This window comes from Nilaparvata lugens, chromosome 10 (genome assembly GCF_014356525.2).
Source record: "Nilaparvata lugens isolate BPH chromosome 10, ASM1435652v1, whole genome shotgun sequence".
NCBI lineage: Eukaryota > Metazoa > Arthropoda > Insecta > Hemiptera > Delphacidae > Nilaparvata > Nilaparvata lugens.
Genome location: NC_052513.1, coordinates 36050004 through 36069575, shown reverse-complemented (window position 1 = coordinate 36069575; position 19572 = coordinate 36050004). Strand labels below are relative to the sequence as shown.

Sequence of the window (19572 nt, the reverse complement as noted above, 5' to 3'; positions counted from 1 at the left end):
TTGAGAAGATTGGTTCATTGTGATAGAATTTAGTATTTTTGAGAGATTCTGTTCATGTCTAGTGTTTGATTTTGATTCGTTCACCTCAAAATCAATGTTCAAAAACGTTTCAAACCATTATCCAGGCTCTCTGAAGACAATGAGCCTATATTATACAGTTTGTAATTAATAGTATTATTTGTATGTCTTTTATTGGTGGGGATTCTGTGACGGAAGTTCCACCTCGCCTGAATATATCATTTGTGCCGTCAATTAGACTTAGGACTGTCTTACTTCAGCCGGGACCCACAATTTAACGTGCCCATCCGATAATCTGTTCAAAAACTTTTGATAATGAGCGGGTTTGAACCGGGAATTTCTAGGCTGTTATGCAAGCACTATATCCACTACTAGACCACGGATCACTCCATATTCGAAATTTATCAAACAGAAACCAAAACCTGACATAAATATTTTTGCTTCTTGAATAAGGAATTATGGGACACTATAGGGATATGGGAACACTACATTTGTATTCATGTGTAGTGTGTGATAAGAATTTGAAGTTAAATTTCGTGAGTGAGGAAAATGAGAATATGTCCTAGTTCTTGATTAACGTTTTCTTGGATCATGGTACAATATGGAAGCTGTCCCTCCCACGTTGTGCTCAAGGTAAGCTATTTTGTAAATAATCTGATTGAATTTTTAATGCAATACGGTAATTAAATCTGACCGAACCTCTTGTCATGTCTAAAAGCTTTTGCTTTTAACACACTTTTTCTATGTATTTAAACACGACATGCAGTCAAATATTCAAGTAAATAATTAAAAACTTTTACTTATTGACTGAAGTACTTTCGACCATCTAGCAATCATTTTCATCAGTGAAAGTTTCTGTTGAAAATGATCGCTAGACGGTCGAAAGTACTTCAGTCAGTCAGTAAAAGTTTTTAATTATTTACTTGAATATTTGACAGCATGTCGTGTTCAAATACATAGAAAAAAGTGTGTTAATACATCGCAGCTCGGAATGGATCAAGAAACATCAGCTTTTGCTTTTGTTTCATTCGATGGTGGAATAGATTCGAAATGTTCAATACATTCATATTTCCATTCTAACATCAGAGTTAAATTTCGATAAGGAATCGCATTGAATTAAATAATAAATTCCACTAGAAGATAATGATAATAATGAGGAACGATAAAAGAATATTGGCAATGAGTTTCTGTTATGATTCAGTAAACAATCATTTTTCTTTGTTGCATACTTAATCACTATAATGAAATAAACCTTGAATTTTAAAAACACTTATAAAGTGAAAATGCACTTACATTGGTAGTGACGATCGTTTCGACCTGGTGTGGGTCGTCATCAGACTGTAGAAACTTACTCTAATGTCAAGGTTTGTGATTCACCAATCACAAGCAAGCTACTTCTGCTACCTTATAGGTTGATCACTGTATCAACCGTATCATTGGTCAATTCAGTTTTAGAACCGCTTAAATTTAGACTCCATTTTGTGAGTCAAACCTACTCCGGCCAATCACAAACAAGCTATCACCTCCTATTAGCCTTGTATAGTCTCCAATCTGCAATCTGATTGCTCGATTCGAAGCAGCAGTCATTTAAACATCATTTTATGCGTCAAACCTATTCGACCAAACACAAGCGAGTAGGTTGAACATTCCCATCTACAAAATTTGAAACTCACGTTTTTTAGGCGAAAATCTCCCTCCATACCCGATAAATGCAATATGGTATTCAGTAATATTATTATTTCTCTATTCATAAATTCAGTAATTTCCTTGTTCACTTTTGTTCAAAAATGCAATCTCGTAGGACTTCAATATCAAAGATCTATCACAATTAATAATCAATCATTGGTTGATTTTGCAGAGTGAATGGAGTGCAGTTGAGCAGTTTCCTATGCTGTCTTGTAGTTGTCTGGTAAGTTTGAAAAACATTTCATCTCAATTCACTTCTGTACTACTCTGTATTGGAATTCTTCCGATTTTTTATTGAGAGAAGACACGATAATTGGATATTGGTATTCAGTATTCAGGTATTATTGAAGTTGTATATTCATAATGTGTTTTATGGAGCTCACTTCCAACAATCCTGAATTGAAAAAGTGTTGTAAATTAACTTGTTCAATTATGTAAAATTTGATAATTGTTGAATCGTTCAATTGAGTTTCTCTAATCAATTCACAAACCATAAAAGAAATTGTATTTGCTGAATGCATTCAACATGAGAACATTAGGAAAGAGTGTTCAAAAATATTCAACTAACAAGCTTGTAGCCTAGCATCGCTTTGCCTTATCTGTATGGATCCCTAGCGGATTCAGCCATGAATAAAACCAATAGGCTCACTTCGTTCGCCTGCATTTTTCATTTGCAAAAAAAAAACCACTGAAATGTATAGGGTTGGGCAATTAATTATGGAGGATTCAGGATAGCTTTTACATACTCATTTTTGAACGAAACAGAATTTTTTATCTAGTGTGCACCTGAATTAATGCCATTTTAATAGAAAAATATGCGTTTTTTTGAGAAAAAAATTTGTAGTAGAATTAATCATGTACGGAAAGCAGCATCTGTAAAGTTGTGTCTGTTTTTGTCAATACACTCATGTAGACGGTGTGAAAAGTAGATGAGAGAGAGCCGTGCAAGAGATACCCTTGTCGTATCTGCCAAGGAGGGAACCTTAAAGATTGGGGTTTTCTGTTTGTAATAATTGATGTTCCTGTAGCAATGGTGAATAATTGATTATTCGGTAGGGCAGTAGTCAGATTTTCATTATCGGTTCTCACTTCTTCGAGAACACTTCACTGTAAACTTAGATCGTTATCTTAACAATGCTTCGTGATTATTTTCTGCCGCAATTGAGAAGATGACATATCAAACTCAATACAGATGGTTCTTACATCTTAAGATTGTTATCTACACAATGCTTCGTGATTTTTTCTGCCACAATAGAGAAGGTGACATAATATCAACCTTTGAACTGTCAAGTTCCATAACATGTCATACATTTCCTGCTTGTAAATTAATTCACCTAGATTCAATTATCTCTTCAAACTCTGCAGCACCCCTGTGCTAGTAATCCTTTACACCCTTGCCGACGACCTCGGTTCGGATGTCACGCAGGCTGACTCGCTGACCCACCACGAACTCCTGGTGATCGACAGTGACGGCAGCCTCGATGCTGCAGTGGCCATCCTGGCAGTGCTGGCCCACCCCGTGTGGGGAACCCGGGTCAACGCCCTCACGTGTGTGCGTGGCAATGCGAGTGCGGAAGTGCTGGCAAGAGGATTGGTGGCCGTGTTGAGGATGGCTGGCAGGAGTGAGGTAAGAAAGATGGGGTGGATAGATTAATAAGAATAAATGAATAAAAAGATGAATTAATATATAATATGTATTTTTATAAAAAATAGTCCCATTGGAACTCATGGGAATTATATAATTCTACTGAACCGGAATTATATAATTCTACTGATCCTGATACTGATAAGTGTGAATTTGAAACTCTTTTGTTACTTAGTACTCGTACCTAGTACTAAGTCTTCTCAAGTCTTAGTAAGACAGCTTCGTAGATTGTTTATTCGATGTTACTAGACTAACACACCTATGATTGGGTTTTTAGTCATTTCGAATACGGTAATGTTCTTTATTGCCGATGATGCCCACATTATGAGCTTTTTTGCTTGTGCATGGGTAATGGGAAGTAGGGTGATTTATGAGATGTCCATGCCTTTTCGATGGGATTCTGTGGGATTGGAGCCCGCGACTAGGTAGCACTAGCAGACTGAAGGGTGCAACGCGGCTATCCTGACCGGCAATTGCTCTGTATAAGTCAATCAAAATTGTATCAAAATTTGTATTAATTGAGAGTAATTTCGAGTGGGAAATAATTATTTTAACAGAGGAGTGATTGGATTGAAATCGCTCCTTTCTCATTGGTTAACTTGTGATTGGTTCGATTCTCTTTTACTCGACTCTCATTGGCTGTTGTCAAGACTAAGAAGTTGCTGCTATCTCAACAATGCTTCGTGATTATTTTCTGCCACAATAATTGAGAAGATGACAATCAAACTCAATAAAGATGGTACTAACATCTCAAGATTGTTATCTCAACAATGCTTCGTGATTATTTTCTGCTATAATTGAGAAGATGAAATATCAACCTCAATACGGATTGTAAGTTTCTAACATCTTAAGATTGTTATCTCAACAATGCTTCGTGATTTTTTCTGTCACAATTGAGAAGATGACATAATATCAACCTTTGTACTGTCAAGTTCCATAACATGTCATACATTTCCTGCTTGTGAATTCACCTCGATTCAGTTATATTTTCAAACTGTGCAGCACCCCTGTGCTAGTAATCCTTTACACCCTTGCCGACGACCTCGGTTCGGATGTCACGCAGGCTGACTCGCTGACCCACCACGAACTCCTGGTGATCGACAGTGACGGCAGCCTCGATGCTGCAGTGGCCATCCTGGCAGTGCTGGCCCACCCCGTGTGGGGAACCCGGGTCAACGCCCTCACGTGTGTGCGTGGCAATGCGAGTGCGGAAGTGCTGGCAAGAGGATTGGTGGCCGTGTTGAGGATGGCTGGCAGGAGTGAGGTAAGAAAGATGGGGTGGATAGATTAATAAGAATAAATGAATAAAAAGATGAATTAATATATAATATGTATTTTTATAAAAAATAGTCCCATTGGAACTCATGGGAATTATATAATTCTACTGAACCGGAATTATATAATTCTACTGATCCTGATACTGATATGTGTGAATTTGAAACTCTTTTGTTACTTAGTACTCGTACCTAGTACTAAGTCTTCTCAAGTCTTAGTAAGACAGCTTCGTAGATTGTTTATTCGATGCTACAAGACTAACACACCTATGATGTGAAATCTTGGGTTTTTAGTCATTTAGAATAATGTTCTTTATTGCGGATGATGCCCACATTATGAGCTTTTTTGCTTGTGCATGGGTAATGGGAAGTAGGGTGATTTATGAGATGTCCATGCCTTTTCGATGGGATTCGGTGGGATTGGAGCCCACGACTAGGTAGCACTAGCAGACTGAAAGGTGCAACGCGGCTATCCTGGCCGGCAATTGCTCTGTATAAGTCAATCAAAATTGTATCAAAATTTGTATTAATTGAGAGTGGGAAATAATTATTTTAACAGAGGAGTGATTGGATTGAAATCGCTCCTTTCTCATTGGCTAACTTGTGATTGGTTCGATTCTCTTTTACTCGACTCTCATTGGCTGTTGTCAAGACTAAGAAGTTGCTGCTATATCATAGTAGCTGCTTCAGGTACCCATTACTCAATTCCCATTGGCTGTTGTTAAAATGACAAAATAGCTATTCTCTCATTGGTCAGCATTATGTTGAATTCCCATTCATTCAAATCCATACTTTATTCTATTCTTACTGAAAATATGTTGTTAAGTAACTATTTTAAATGAAGAAACTAATTTATATTTGAGGATTCTGATACATCAATTGATAAAATTATGGACAAAACATAAAACAATGACTTAGTATGAAAAGATAATTTTTCAAGGAATAGAGAAATATATTTGGTTCTATTTTTCTCTCTTTCTATTATTATTTTGTATTTTGAGAATATGGGTTGATTTTATGTTCTGCAATGGAACGTTCTTTATAAGGCTTCAGTCGAAATAGAGCATCAAATGCCATCTAACGATTATTATTGTATCCATATATCTATTACTGAATCTGTATTTCTATTACTGTACCTTCATCTATGGATAAGATTTTATTCTCTCGAAAATTATTTTCAGATTCCTGTTTACATAGGATCTCCAGTAGACGCACTGCAGATGAATGAAGTTGATGATTCCAACAAATTGAACTCAAAAGACCAGAGTATGACCAAAACCAATCCAAAAAATTGGCTTTCACTGAGCAATCTTCTAAAACTTGACACAAATCTGAGCTTGGCTCAAAAAGAGCATGCTGCGGTTTACCTATCCAATTTAGTCCAACAAAATTCAGGTACAGTATTAGTAATTTTTCTAATATTGAAAAATTAATTATTTCATTTCAATTCATTATTGAATCATGGTAAAACGTCAAACCAACACCATATGATGTAATGATGTCATCTGTAGCCGACGAGAGAAAAAAAGTATGACCGCTTTAAGAACCGATTAAGGAAGAAAACAGTAAACTTGAAGGGGTAATACAAGCAAAAAAAATCATCTTCAAGGAATGAATATCTTATCATAGCATCAGCAACAGATTGTGGTTGAAATTGATACAGAACATTCCTTTAACGATACAGTTGTATCAAAAGGAGCATCGCCCTCTTGATAACTGATGAACAGTTGAACGCTCCCGGTTCAAAGATTCTTGACATTGACCGCGTTATCAGAATCTGACCCAATAAAATTCTGTGTGTATCACAGATTGATATCTCAATAAAAATTTTATGAAAGAAAATAAAAATAAATAGTTTCTTGTTAAAGGTTGATCATCGATCAAAGGTTGAAAGGTTACATCGGATCTCAGACAAATGCATAATGATTGACGTCACCAATATTCAATTTATCGTATTTTAATGAAAACTGTACAATAGAAGCATTTAAATCAAGAATCATGAAGATAGATCTGAAATGACTGGCATTAATCCGTAGAATACCATTCATCATTGGAATATTTATATTTCAAATGCCAAAGAATTTAGCATTGCTCCAAATTCTAAAGCAATGTTACCTCTTTCACTGGTTCACAGTTAGAGATTAGAAAATTGCAATGCCTTTGAACGTTCATATTGTAATTAATATTGAAATGGTTTGTGAAGAGTAGGGTGTGACATGTGACGAATCTCCTCGACTACTGCCAAATTTAATATATGAAACTACACCACCACTACAACAATAATAATTATAAAACCCAAAGGTTGATATATTGTCTATCTAATTCATAGACCCTCACCGTATATCAAGCCGTTACTCATTTTAAAACGTTTTTTGATGCTTGGAGTATTCTATACCACAGAAGAGTTTGTGTGTAGAGAGGGTTCCTTTTTTGTGATTTTTTTCTTCTTTTTTTGTACTCCTGTAAATTTTTCACAATTCTTATACTCTGATTAGAGTTTCTGGGAAGCTTTAAAAACAAACAAACATTTCAAATTCCAAGGGACAATAATTTCTCCAATGGACTCTCCATTATGGGAATGAATTCTCCATTCTAAAGTATTGTATTGTTTGGTTTATATTGTAAGTTAAATAGTGACTTGTCGAATATATGTTGAACTTGTTATATTTTTAGAGTGTATACAAAATTATTGTACTCATCTATTGGTAAGTATCGTAATTTTAATTTAAGAATTCTACTCATCTGTAGATAAATATTGATGGAAATCATTTTTTTTTTTAATTTTGAGGTGATTTTTGAGAACTTTTCATACTTTTCAGGAATGGTGTCCCTGTTGGTTCTGGGGCCGATGACAAACGTAGCTTTGGCTATGCGTTTGAATCCAGATTTCATGTCACAGGTCAAGAGATTAATAACGTTGGGAGGATACATCAAAGGTTAATAGTAAGAGACACATTATAGATAAATATTTCACAATAATGTAGAAAGTATATGAATTAATTGATTACAGTTGTGTGATAATTTAAGCAAAATTTAACATCACTCATGGACTTTGCACTCAACACTTCATTGCGCACTGTAGAGCTCAGTACAGAAAATGAGTGCCACGAACACGTGCATTTAATTTATCATCAGCTGATGCTAAGCTGTAATCTGTAATCTGTACCAAAAGGAGCATTTTCGTTTGAGCGTAAACTCCCGCAGTCGACGACGACAAGCATTGTTGACATTCATATTGTCCAAATTTCAAGTGTGCTAAAACAGCTGATCAAATAACTTATCATTTTTGTGTTTATTATTCAAGAACCAAATAAATTCTAATAATATCAACATATTGCCATTCGAAAGTATAAAAAAGTATAAACTCAACCTCACCCATTAAAAAATAATTTAACATAATCTTTTAGACAAATAATGACAAATAATTTAGACAAATGACCACCCAATCTGAGATTCTCACCCTGTCGTGGTCGACATCGGCATTTACGCACAAACGAAAACCCAGCTTTACTGTTTCTGTACAAATGCAGATATAATCAGCTGATAAAAAGTGAAATGTGCGTGTTTGTGGCACTCATATATCCAGAAGCTGGATACTGCATTTCTCACTACAGCTCTGAACATAAAAGACGGGTGCCTGCACGTCAGCTCTCAAGTCTGTACCCAGCTTAGTATGAACTCAAAACAGTGAAAATGTTATTCTAAAAAGACTGAAAAATAAATCCATCCTCATTCAGAATCTCCAACATTAATTTTATTTCATTCAAATGAGTAAGAACGTATCTAGAGATTTTATAAATGAATGGATGAATATAAATGAAAATAATGGTCCGAAACGACTGAAAAATAATTCCATCCTCATTCAGAATCTCCAACATTTATTTCATTCAAATGAGTAGTTACTTATCTAGAAATTTTATGAATGAATGAATATATCTCCATTGTGATTCAAAGATCAGAACAGAATTTATGTAAGGGATGTGAGGTGATTAAACTTAAAATAGCACTGCTCCAAAGATTTAAAATTTAGGAATTATTAATCTAAGAAGACTCCTTTCATAACAGTCATGTAAATAAAAGAAATGACTTGACAATAGAGATTTGTATAGGTTATGAGTGTTATAATAAATTTTTTTTTCAATCTATGTTACCTTCCAATCTCTTTCAAAGTCGCTCACATTCAGTTGATGATACGCATCAGTTGATGAATCGCATTCAGTTGACGATATGTGATAACTATATTTTTTATTTGCCATAAAATAATACCAATTAATAAAATAAGTATTCCAAACTGAGGAAAATATATTAATAATATTCATTATAAATAATCCATTTTTTGTTGACAGGACCGGGTCAGGGATGTTATCACTACAACAAAATCGAATCAATTGACAGTATAGGAGCTGATCCGGATTCCGCAGCGTTTGTGTTGAGAGGTGCTCATGTGCACAATTTCAAAATAACAATACTCCCAATCGACACTATCACAAACAACTTTATCAGCAAGGTAGCCTACTTCAATTCTGCTAATTCCATTTAATCCTATATGTAAAGTTGCACATGAACGAGCAACATAAATAAATAAATATTAACTAATCTCAACTCGACTTCAAGTAGACAATTGGGTACAGTAAATCAGCACAACAAACTGACCTATTAACTATTTTTTCCTCCACCTACTGTCAAAAGTACTTACTTTACTCAAGTGTCACTTTTTCGCTCTCGGTACTAAAAAACAAAAAAACCCCCTTAGGGAGTAAAAGTGACTCCATTTAAATAACATGGGAAGCATCTCTATTTTAAAAACGTACATTTGGAATAGGTCAGAAGGTCTAAGCTCAGATGAGGAAGCATATAGAGTAGTCATTAAACCAACTAAATTCAATACCTCAACCAGACATTTGATCGATATATAAAATTTATGTATGCTGAAATTATTATTACAAACTTCATATCACTATACTAAAAAATGTATATATTTTTTTCTTTTATTCCATGTTATTCAAAATATTAGCCAACGAATATTACTCATTAACTAATCAAATTTGAAACGGGAACTTCATCATAGCTGTAGTTTTGGCTGTCATTGTTGTTACAACTTTAGCTGACAGATAGTGCTGTCGGAGGAGAACTGTGATTACAAGTCAGCTGTTTCTGTTTACTTTTTAGATTATGTTGTAACACATTGTTTGGTCACATACTACGTTTTTGAAAATTATTTTATTTTCAGTTTTTATAAAAATGTAGGTGGAGGAAAAATGTTGTGTATATCACAAGTGGAAAATGTTTTTTCTCCATCAGGAAAATTGTTGCCCTCGGCTTCGCCTCGGGCTTCAAACTTTTCCCTCAGGGAGAAAAAACAGCACTTTTCACTCTAGATATACAAATAACTATTTAGGGCTACTGAGCATTGAAATAAAAGCTACACAACAATACAACATCATATCTGTATTATTTTTCTGTGCTTTGAGAGTTTGAGTGTATTTTGTTGCTTTGCATAGTGTGTTTGTGTGCGTTTATGTTATATTGAATTATTTTTTCAAGTTGTGTTGTGTGAATCTTATTGAAATGTTCTAAGTATGTATATTGTCTGCATCTAAATTTGAAAATCTACTTTGTAAAAATACTTGAGAACTGAAAATTTTGTGAATTGAAGAACTACAAGACTTAACCTATTTCGGACTATGTGTTATCTGAATTTGGGAGAGGAATAGTACAAGGTTGCCTTATTTTTCCTCTCCCTATCATTTTGATGATGTACTTAGGCCTATTGTATAAATGAATAAATGGACTACTTTATTGCACTCTCGTCTTGTTCAATTCAATACTAATTCATACAAAAAGTTCAACTCCAATATTAAATTTACTAAACTGAATGTCTTTCCATTCATAACGAACTGCCAGTGGTGCCAATCCCTCACCCTCCAAGTAAAACCCAATAACACAACCCCTCACCACAACCACAAATTCGGATCCAGTTCTCCAGCTTATCAGAAGTTGAACGCTTGTGAACTATTCATGGAAAACAACCCCTTCCTCCCGAGATTTTGTTTTGCTATAACATTTTTTGTTGTTGAACAATAAGCCTGCCTGATTGTAACAATAAATGTGGACAAATTACTAGAATTATCCATCTCACATTCAATTATAATCTATCAGTATCAGCCAACTAAATCTATTCTATTAGAAAGCAAAAGAAAACTGGTTGATAAGCTGAGAATTCAGTTCATCCTCTTATCAACACTATAAACTTCAATAACGACTTATAGGGTGAGCCTACACAAGCGTTTTTCCAACGTTTTCAGGCGAATCGGCAGGGCAGGAAGCTCTTCGATTGGTTGATTGGGTTGGCGTTTGATAATCAGCCAATCGGAGAGCTCCTTGTCCTGCTGACTCGTCTGACCATAGAGATCATGATGCCCTGCGGAACTGGCATTGAAATACAGTGTACAGAAATTCAAAATTGAAGAATTTCAAAATTGTATTTTTCAGGCGTGGCTAGCCTCACACCTCAACTCCACCTCAGACCCTATAGTGAACTTCATCCTCACCACAGCTAGCCTCACACAGGGAGACCACTGGGACATACATGCTCTGTATGCCGCATCCATACTTCTGCAATCGAACAAATCAGTTACACTGAAAAGTGACCAGTACTTTGTGGACGTTGAAGTAACGGGCAAACTGACTCGAGGTGTAATGGTGACCGACTACTACAATGTTACGGGGAGGAAAGCCAACGCCGATATTGTGTTTGAAATTGATAGAACTGCGATTGAGTCTTTGGTAGTCGAATCTTTTTCAAAATTGGACAAAAATCAATAAAGTGTAAACATAACCTATTTTTGGACAATTTCTATATAAATTTGGGAAAGGAAAAGTTTTGGGCTTTAAGCCTGTTGTTCCTTTCCCAATCATTCATAGTTGAGAATTATATTGTATGAATTCACATTGATTGAATTGTATACTTATAATATTATAGTTAAGCTTACCTTGTTGAATCAAAGTTTTTCTATTGGAAGTAATAGTATCGTTTTCTGTTTTGGTACTCGTCACCGGCACTAAAATTGTGGTTTTGCTGGTTTCGCCGAATTAGTATATTATTATGTTAAAAAATTATACTTCTTATTCTAAAATATTACTTTTTGTAATCTGTATTCATTTGTGAATATTTTTTGTTAAGGCAATAAAAATTTGATTTGAGTTGTCGGAAGAGAGAAGAGTAAAATGTTCAGACAATAATAGAGACTAGAGTCAAAAATATCGATTTCGAGCTTTCAATCAATTATCATGCAGTCACATTTCCTTTGTTGATCAGAATCGATTTGAAAGTCGACTTTTTTGTTGATTATATGAACACATGTAATGTTGCAGAAAGGTTAATGGAGTTATAACATCCTGTTTTTATGTTTGAATAGGGATAACTCAGTCATTTTTCAAGCTATCAATCTGATTTTTTTTAAATTGTTCTTTATAGTCTCCTTTATTGAGGAAATATGATATCTCAAATTTGATTTTTGAGACAACTGGTCCCTATTTGCTTTCCACATGACACACACACACACATATATATATATATATATATATATATATATATATATATATATATATATATATATATTATATATATATATATATTATATATATATATATATATATATATATTATATATATTATTATAGTGTATAGTGTATGTATGTCGTAGAGTATATATGTTTTGAAATGCTTTTAATATAAAACGAACAAACTTTCGCGTTTCGCTTTTTCCTACTCATAAAACTGTTTAAACTATAAACAGTATATATATATTTCTATATTTTTACCTAGTATACACTGTGGGCTGAATATTCACCGGTACTACATATCGTTGTCCGGTGTACGTTTGGACAGAACACGAACAATGACCGCAAGAATAACAATCAATACCAAAACGATTGTAGCTATTATTCCGATTGGTTTCAAAGAACCAGACATTGTACCCTTTATGTTGGTTAGTATATTTTTGCCAGTAGACAAAATAACATCAGTAATTGTATCAATCAATCAAAATTGGTGTTATCGAACATATTTCATACAAATAGAGTTGCTATCCATGTATCAGCATTAGGAAACAATATAACATTCAAATAATATAATACATATATATATATATATATATATGACAATATCACTCAACAAGATACAATGTTGGAAACTTAATAACAACAATCAACCGAAACAATATAGTAAATAATTAATCAGAAAACCAGTAAGGAATGACTAGGAGAATTATGCATGACTAGAAAAATTAAACTTTGGCTAATGATGATTTATTCTGACCAGCAACCTAACTCTACAACGCACACGTTCATGAAAAATAAATTAATTTATAATTATGAAATATAGTGGCAGAGAACTCATTCAGACAAAACATACCAATTTCATTGGAGATTTTCACCATTATCGTATCTATATTCAAGATTATATTTTTCAAAAAATCTGTATTTGATCTTGATACGAGTTATAAGTCCATTATCATGGATCTAATAAATATAACATTTTTCACATAAATATAAACATTATGAATCTTTTCTACTGAGAAATTTGACAACAATATCATTATTTTATCTTCATTCTGAACTACATTTTGTATATATTTAATAATGAGTCGACGTTTAGAACTCTCATAAACCGGGCAAGATAACAAAATATGCTCAAGATCTTCTATTGCGTTTGTATTGCAACTAGGACAACGTTCGGTACAGTTAACTGAATAACTCTTTCCTTGCAGAAAAAAACTAATCATTCTTTTCGATGTTAACCTAAGCTGTGCTACACATCTTATTTTTTCTATACCGATTCTCATACTCAACTCATCTCCTAATGAAAAATTGGGGTTTATAATTTTGTAAAAAGAATGAGATTCAGATTCCAGGGATCTATTTATATCCGCAAGCCTAAGTCTATCACTGAATAAATTTGAAAGGATTTTTATCTCTGCTCCATCAATATTCTGAAACTCTCTATTATAGTCTTCCCATATTTCCGGACACATATTTCTTAATTGTGAAACCCAATTATTATTGTTTCTATTTGGTACACCAAGGAGGAACTTTTCTTGAAGAATAGAAAACATTATTGCGGGGTACCTATGAGCTGTCATTCTCTGTATTGCTAATAGCATAGCCACCTCTAATACCACCTGTATTAGAGGTGGCTATGCTAATAGCCATTGTAGAGCTCGCCGAAAAACTGTATGCTTCAAGCTGTAATTGTATCCAATATAGTTGGAAGTAGGTATAAAAGGAGGATTCTGGGCCCACCAGCAATGAGCAGCCCAATTTAACCTAACCTAACCTAACCTAACCTCCCCCAAACCTAGTCTCAGTCATTTTGTCTGGCCCCACCAGTGATGAGCAACCTAACCTAACCTAACCTAACCTAACCTCCCCCAAACCTAGTCTCAGTCATTTTGTCTCTCACCATGACTCCTTCCCCAACCAATAGGAGAGCAGGAAGCCTCCCACCATGATTTTCTCCCCAAAAACAGGCGATGACAGGTGTGCTAAGAACAGGTGCAGCTGCTCTTACCAAAACCATAAAAAAATTTCCTATTTAAAATTCCCCTATTAAAAATTTTTTTATTCCCCTTACTAAATTCTGGTATTTGATATTCTTAAGGTTCATATAGGTAAGAAATCACCTTGCTATGCTTTCGGCGATGCAATTTCAGCGACCCCCACTCCTCCTCCCCCTATCACGTGACCTTGGTTCCACCCATCACTGCTCTTATCCTGGATGATGTCACATTGGATTACAACCTTCTCTGCTCACATTTTCCACTATTTACAATAGCTTAAATTAAATACAAAATACAACTCTTTCCTTATGTCTACTGGGGTTATACTTTAGAACATCTAGCTTAATTCTAATTTTATAATTCAAATCAATGCTAGAGCTCTCAAATTCCTCCTCCAACCAATAGTTTGACACATACAATTCTTCCAGATTTTCAAACTGTAAAATATACCGAGTATTGTTTCTATTGTACACTTCTTTTATTGCAATAATGACTAATCCTGTCCCTAAATGACTGTGTGGCTTCAAAAAACTCAATTTTCCTTCGTTGACATTGACCTCTTCCCCCATCTCCGCATTCCTCTCTCATTTTTTTCTTTCCTGCTTAATGAGTGGAGGAGGAGGAGAGGAGGAGGAGGAGAGGAGGAGGAGGAGGAGGGGAGGGTTTGGGGGGTAGGGGGAGGAGGAGGAGTTAGGTTAGGTTAGGTTAGGTTAGGTTAGGTTAAATTGGGCTGCTCATCGCTGTGTCAGCATTGACATATATATATATATTTTTTTAATTTAGAATTATTCCTATTTGTAAATTTTTTTAAATATTATTCAAATTTTTAAAATAAAAATATATATAAAATTATATATATTTGAAAAAAAAATATATATATGTCAATGCTGACACAGCGATGAGCAGCCCAATTTAACCTAACCTAACCTAACCTAACCTAACCTAACTCCTCCTCCTCCCCCTACCCCCCAAACCCTCCCCTCCTCCTCCTCCTCCTCCTCCTCCTCCTCTCCTCCTCCTCCTCCACTCATTAAGCAGGAAAGAAAAAAATGAGAGAGGAATGCGGAGATGGGGGAAGAGGTCAATGTCAACGAAGGAAAATTGAGTTTTTTGAAGCCACACAGTCATTTAGGGACAGGATTAGTCATTATTGCAATAAAAGAAGTGTACAATAGAAACAATACTCGGTATATTTTACAGTTTGAAAATCTGGAAGAATTGTATGTGTCAAACTATTGGTTGGAGGAGGAATTTGAGAGCTCTAACATTGATTTGAATTATAAAATTAGAATTAAGCTAGATGTTCTAAAGTATAACCCCAGTAGACATAAGGAAAGAGTTGTATTTTGTATTTAATTTAAGCTATTGTAAATAGTGGAAAATGTGAGCAGAGAAGGTTGTAATCCAATGTGACATCATCCAGGATAAGAGCAGTGATGGGTGGAACCAAGGTCACGTGATAGGGGGAGGAGGAGTGGGGGTCGCTGAAATTGCATCGCCGAAAGCATAGCAAGGTGATTTCTTACCTATATGAACCTTAAGAATATCAAATACCAGAATTTAGTATGGGGAATAAAAAAATTTTTAATAGGGGAATTTTAAATAGGAAATTTTTTTATGGTTTTGGTAAGAGCAGCTGCACCTGTTCTTAGAACACCTGTCATCACCTGTTTTTGGGGAGAAAATCATGGTGGGAGGCTTCCTGCTCTCCTATTGGTTGGGGAAGGAGTCATGGTGAGAGACAAAATGACTGAGACTAGGTTTGGGGGAGGTTAGGTTAGGTTAGGTTAGGTTAGGTTGCTCATCACTGGTGGGGCCAGACAAAATGACTGAGACTAGGTTTGGGGGAGGTTAGGTTAGGTTAGGTTAGGTTAAATTGGGCTGCTCATTGCTGGTGGGCCCAGAATCCTCCTTTTATACCTACTTGTTCTAACTTTGGATACACCTCTGATGGCATCATCTAGAGCCTTTACTAAAGCTCTTGACATCGTAGATATGATAAAAAATCAGAATAATGACAAATAGTATAACTAGTAAAGACAGAATCATAACCAATATTATACTGATTCGCTATACACAGATTTTCCTGGTTTCAAACACTATTTTTTCCAATCATTACTATTGTATTGTATGAAATAATGAATGTAGACATGAATAAAAATACTGCTAGGCTGTTGTCTGTGCTATTTCATTTATTCATTGTAATCGTACTGTAAAGTTATGGGAACTGAAATGGAATGATAGTTATTCTGCTCATTGTCTGACAAATCACAACCAATTGTATTTTCATCAAAATACAATTGCTTGTTTATTTTATAATATTTTCTATAGCATTTATAAATGAAGTTGACGTCTTTCGTTGGCTCTATTGTGCTGGCCAACCGTTGGCGTCTAGTGAGGTCATCATGCTTGCTCGATACAATACACTTTGGCAGTTTTATATCCTTTAACATAAACGATGCTGAATACTTGGTCTCGTTTAAAAATTGTGAAAATAATTGATAGTCTTTTGGTTTCAATATGTGTAGAAAGTCAATTGGTTTTGGTAGATAATCTAGTCTTAATGTTGAACACTCACTCAAGTTTGGTCTAATCGAAGCACACCTAATCCGATGCATAACCTCTGTCAACCGTTCATCAGAGCCTACAATATCATAAAGATGTAGGTTAGTCGCTTCATTGCATAAGCGATACACAATATCATCGTATATGCGACACATCAAGACACTTTTACTGTACATTTGGTTAAACGTATTGTTCAACTTTGAATGAGCAACACTACTGATCAGATCAGTCACTACAGTCGGTCGATCTTTTACTCGGTCAAAACGAAACATCTTGCTATTCTATTCAACGTCAACTGACCAAAGTTGGTTGGAACTACTGTACTTGTATACTTTGCTCAAATTAACTTCCAACTTGGAATGGACATGCGCAGTAGAGAAGGCACACAGTGGCAGGGATACAACGGCTGCTATGTTGCCGTTGTGTATCGGCCAGCGTTCTCTAAACCTAGCGCCGCAGTGCAGGATGGTTTCTTACAGCTTGGCGTTGTTGTCATTCGAGATGGGTGTCTGGCTTGGAAGTGTTTCGGCCGCATTGCAGGATGACTGTTAACGGTTGCCGGAAGATCAAGAGCTGGATTTTTTTCGTTATTTTTGGTGATAGAGAAATTCTGATTGCAGATTCGTTCTCAGCGACCCCAAGTTTAGCCTAAAGGCTCAGAATGTCAACAATGTTTTTAAATAATTAAAAATCATCATGAAAAGTCATTAATATGGTAGTACACCACGTTTCTGGAAACTTTTTACTGGTGACTGGAGTTATTATTGACACACAAAAATAAAAATAGTCGTGAGAAAGAAAACTGCTGATGAACGCGAATAAGACCGTCACTCCATTGTTCTATTGTCTCGGCTGCTTGGCTGAGCCTGGCTGGAGGGATGAAATAACCGACTGGTTTGTTCTTTCGTCTGTCCGCTAGGCGTAACTACGCCGACCATTGCTGGGTGGGAGGTGTTACTGCGGCCGCTCGCATTCCCACCAACGCTGCTATTATTTGCTGTCTCAGCGCCTAGTCCGATTCAGCCAAGCAACCAGCCTGCACTGCGGAGCTAGGTTAATTTCCAGTTAGTATTCAAGCACTCATGTTGAACTTAGGAAGTTTCCTCTCTGCGATCACAGTCTCTACTGACTCTATTCGACAAATTGACAACTACGCTTTCACCTTTGACTCGATCCATCACTGCAATTGGCTGATCTCCCTCCATTTCTCTGCGCCGCAAATTCCTCCAAGTCTGAAGAAGATTCCACTATGGATGGGTATCGCTACATCGATGTTTCAACATCAAACATCGATGTTTACTGTTCAATTTTTTCACTTATCGATGTTGAGGGGAAAAACATTGATATTTTGTCTTTCGATACCCATCCCTAGTTCCACACACACACACATAATATACTAAAACTCTGGAGAAAGATGTTGGGTAAAAGTCATACAAGAAAGGCGTTTCGTATTTTTTTGGTTTGCTTTATTTAAACATGACATGTATACTATAAACAAAATATATAGATATAAAAAATAACATGAAAATGAATAAATGGAATAATACATATACTTTGATGAAATAGTAGAGTGATATTATATATATGTATATATTTTGATAAGAGCAGAGTAATATTATTATATGCTTCAATGAAAGAGTAGATTGTTAAACATTATCGGTTCATTGAAAGTGAATGTATAAATTCACATTTTGTATTCTGATATTATTTTTGCACCGGATGCTCACAGTTTGGCTTTCGTTGAAAGACACCACACTCATCTGACACAGCATATGGTAGTGCTCATCGTAATAATAATATATACATCTATGTATATTTTTTTCATTAATATATAATTATATATATACGTTTTATCTTGATTTGAGTTTGAATTATGTCTTTTTCAATGATTCAAACAGATTTCTCTTGGTTACAATTGCTTTGTCATTGATCGGTTGGCTGAACTACGAGCCTTGCCTGTTTGACAATTATTGTGTTGGATTTGATTTTAGATCGTTATTCTTAGACACTTATTTCACCATCAGTTTTACTTGATAGCTTCTCATGTACAGCGACTCTGAATTTACTAGTTTGCAAAACACAACCGATTTTATCAAACTCTCGTATATAATATTGTTCCTTATGCTCCTATATCTTTGACTGTAGTCTGTTCTTGGAAGTAAGTCAGAGTTATCAGTTTTTCTACTGTTTTGGATGCTAGTCATGAATTGACATGGAATGTTTTTTGAGTAATTAAGTTTGTAGCGTGAATGTGATGATGTGTGAGCACACACGAAAGCATGCTCCTGTAAAATATTAATTTTTAATTTTTATTTAATTAAAGTGGATTTCTGACAACGTTTTAAGTCTATTCAATTATGTTTTTTTGAGTTTCAAGGCTAAACATTATTATGAGTATTTCCACTGATATTCTTCCATCTAACTGACTTCCTGTTTTATTTGTGATTCATTATCTCTCTTCTTCCTCCTACCGCCTTTTGCCAGTGGCTTATGTCCTTCTTTTCTTTCTCATGCTCATTTATATTCCATACATAACGTTTTCCTCATTCACCTATCTGTCTCTCTCTTCTCCATCCTCTTCATCTTCTTTTTTCCTCTTCTTCTGCTTCTTCTTGTTTTTCTTCCTCTTCTTCTTCTTCTTCTTCTTCTTCTTTTTCTTCTTCTTCTTCTTCTCTCCCGCTTCCTATCATTCTCCGATATTTCCTTTTCTATATTATCTTCCCCTTCACTTCTCATATTCACCTGTATCATATTCTATTCTCCTCACAATATCTCTCTCTGGAGAGAGTTATTGGGAAGGATATTTTGAATATTCTTTCCGAAGA

At 35.1% G+C, this 19572-nt stretch overlaps 1 protein-coding gene across 1 annotated transcript; it reads left to right on the top strand.

The window, feature by feature from the left end:
* Positions 1-206: 206 nt before the first annotated feature.
* Positions 207-12165, top strand: LOC111064415 (pyrimidine-specific ribonucleoside hydrolase RihA). Its single transcript, XM_039436006.1, has 8 exons — positions 207-651; positions 1877-1927; positions 3070-3345; positions 4352-4613; positions 5805-6018; positions 7443-7559; positions 8970-9130; positions 11116-12165. Exons 1-8 carry the CDS (start codon positions 620-622, stop codon positions 11446-11448), a joined length of 1446 nt encoding a protein of 481 aa, XP_039291940.1. The 5' UTR covers positions 207-619; the 3' UTR covers positions 11449-12165.
* Positions 12166-19572: the final 7407 nt, after the last annotated feature.

Coding starts and splice junctions, on each gene's coding strand:
- LOC111064415 (XM_039436006.1), top strand. CDS start 620: ATGGAAGCTGTCCCTCCCACGTTGTGCTCAAG. Junction 1,928..3,069: donor TGCTGTCTTGTAGTTGTCTG/GTAAGTTTGAAA, acceptor CAAACTCTGCAG/CACCCCTGTGCTAGTAATCC. Junction 6,019..7,442: donor TTTAGTCCAACAAAATTCAG/GTACAGTATTAG, acceptor CATACTTTTCAG/GAATGGTGTCCCTGTTGGTT.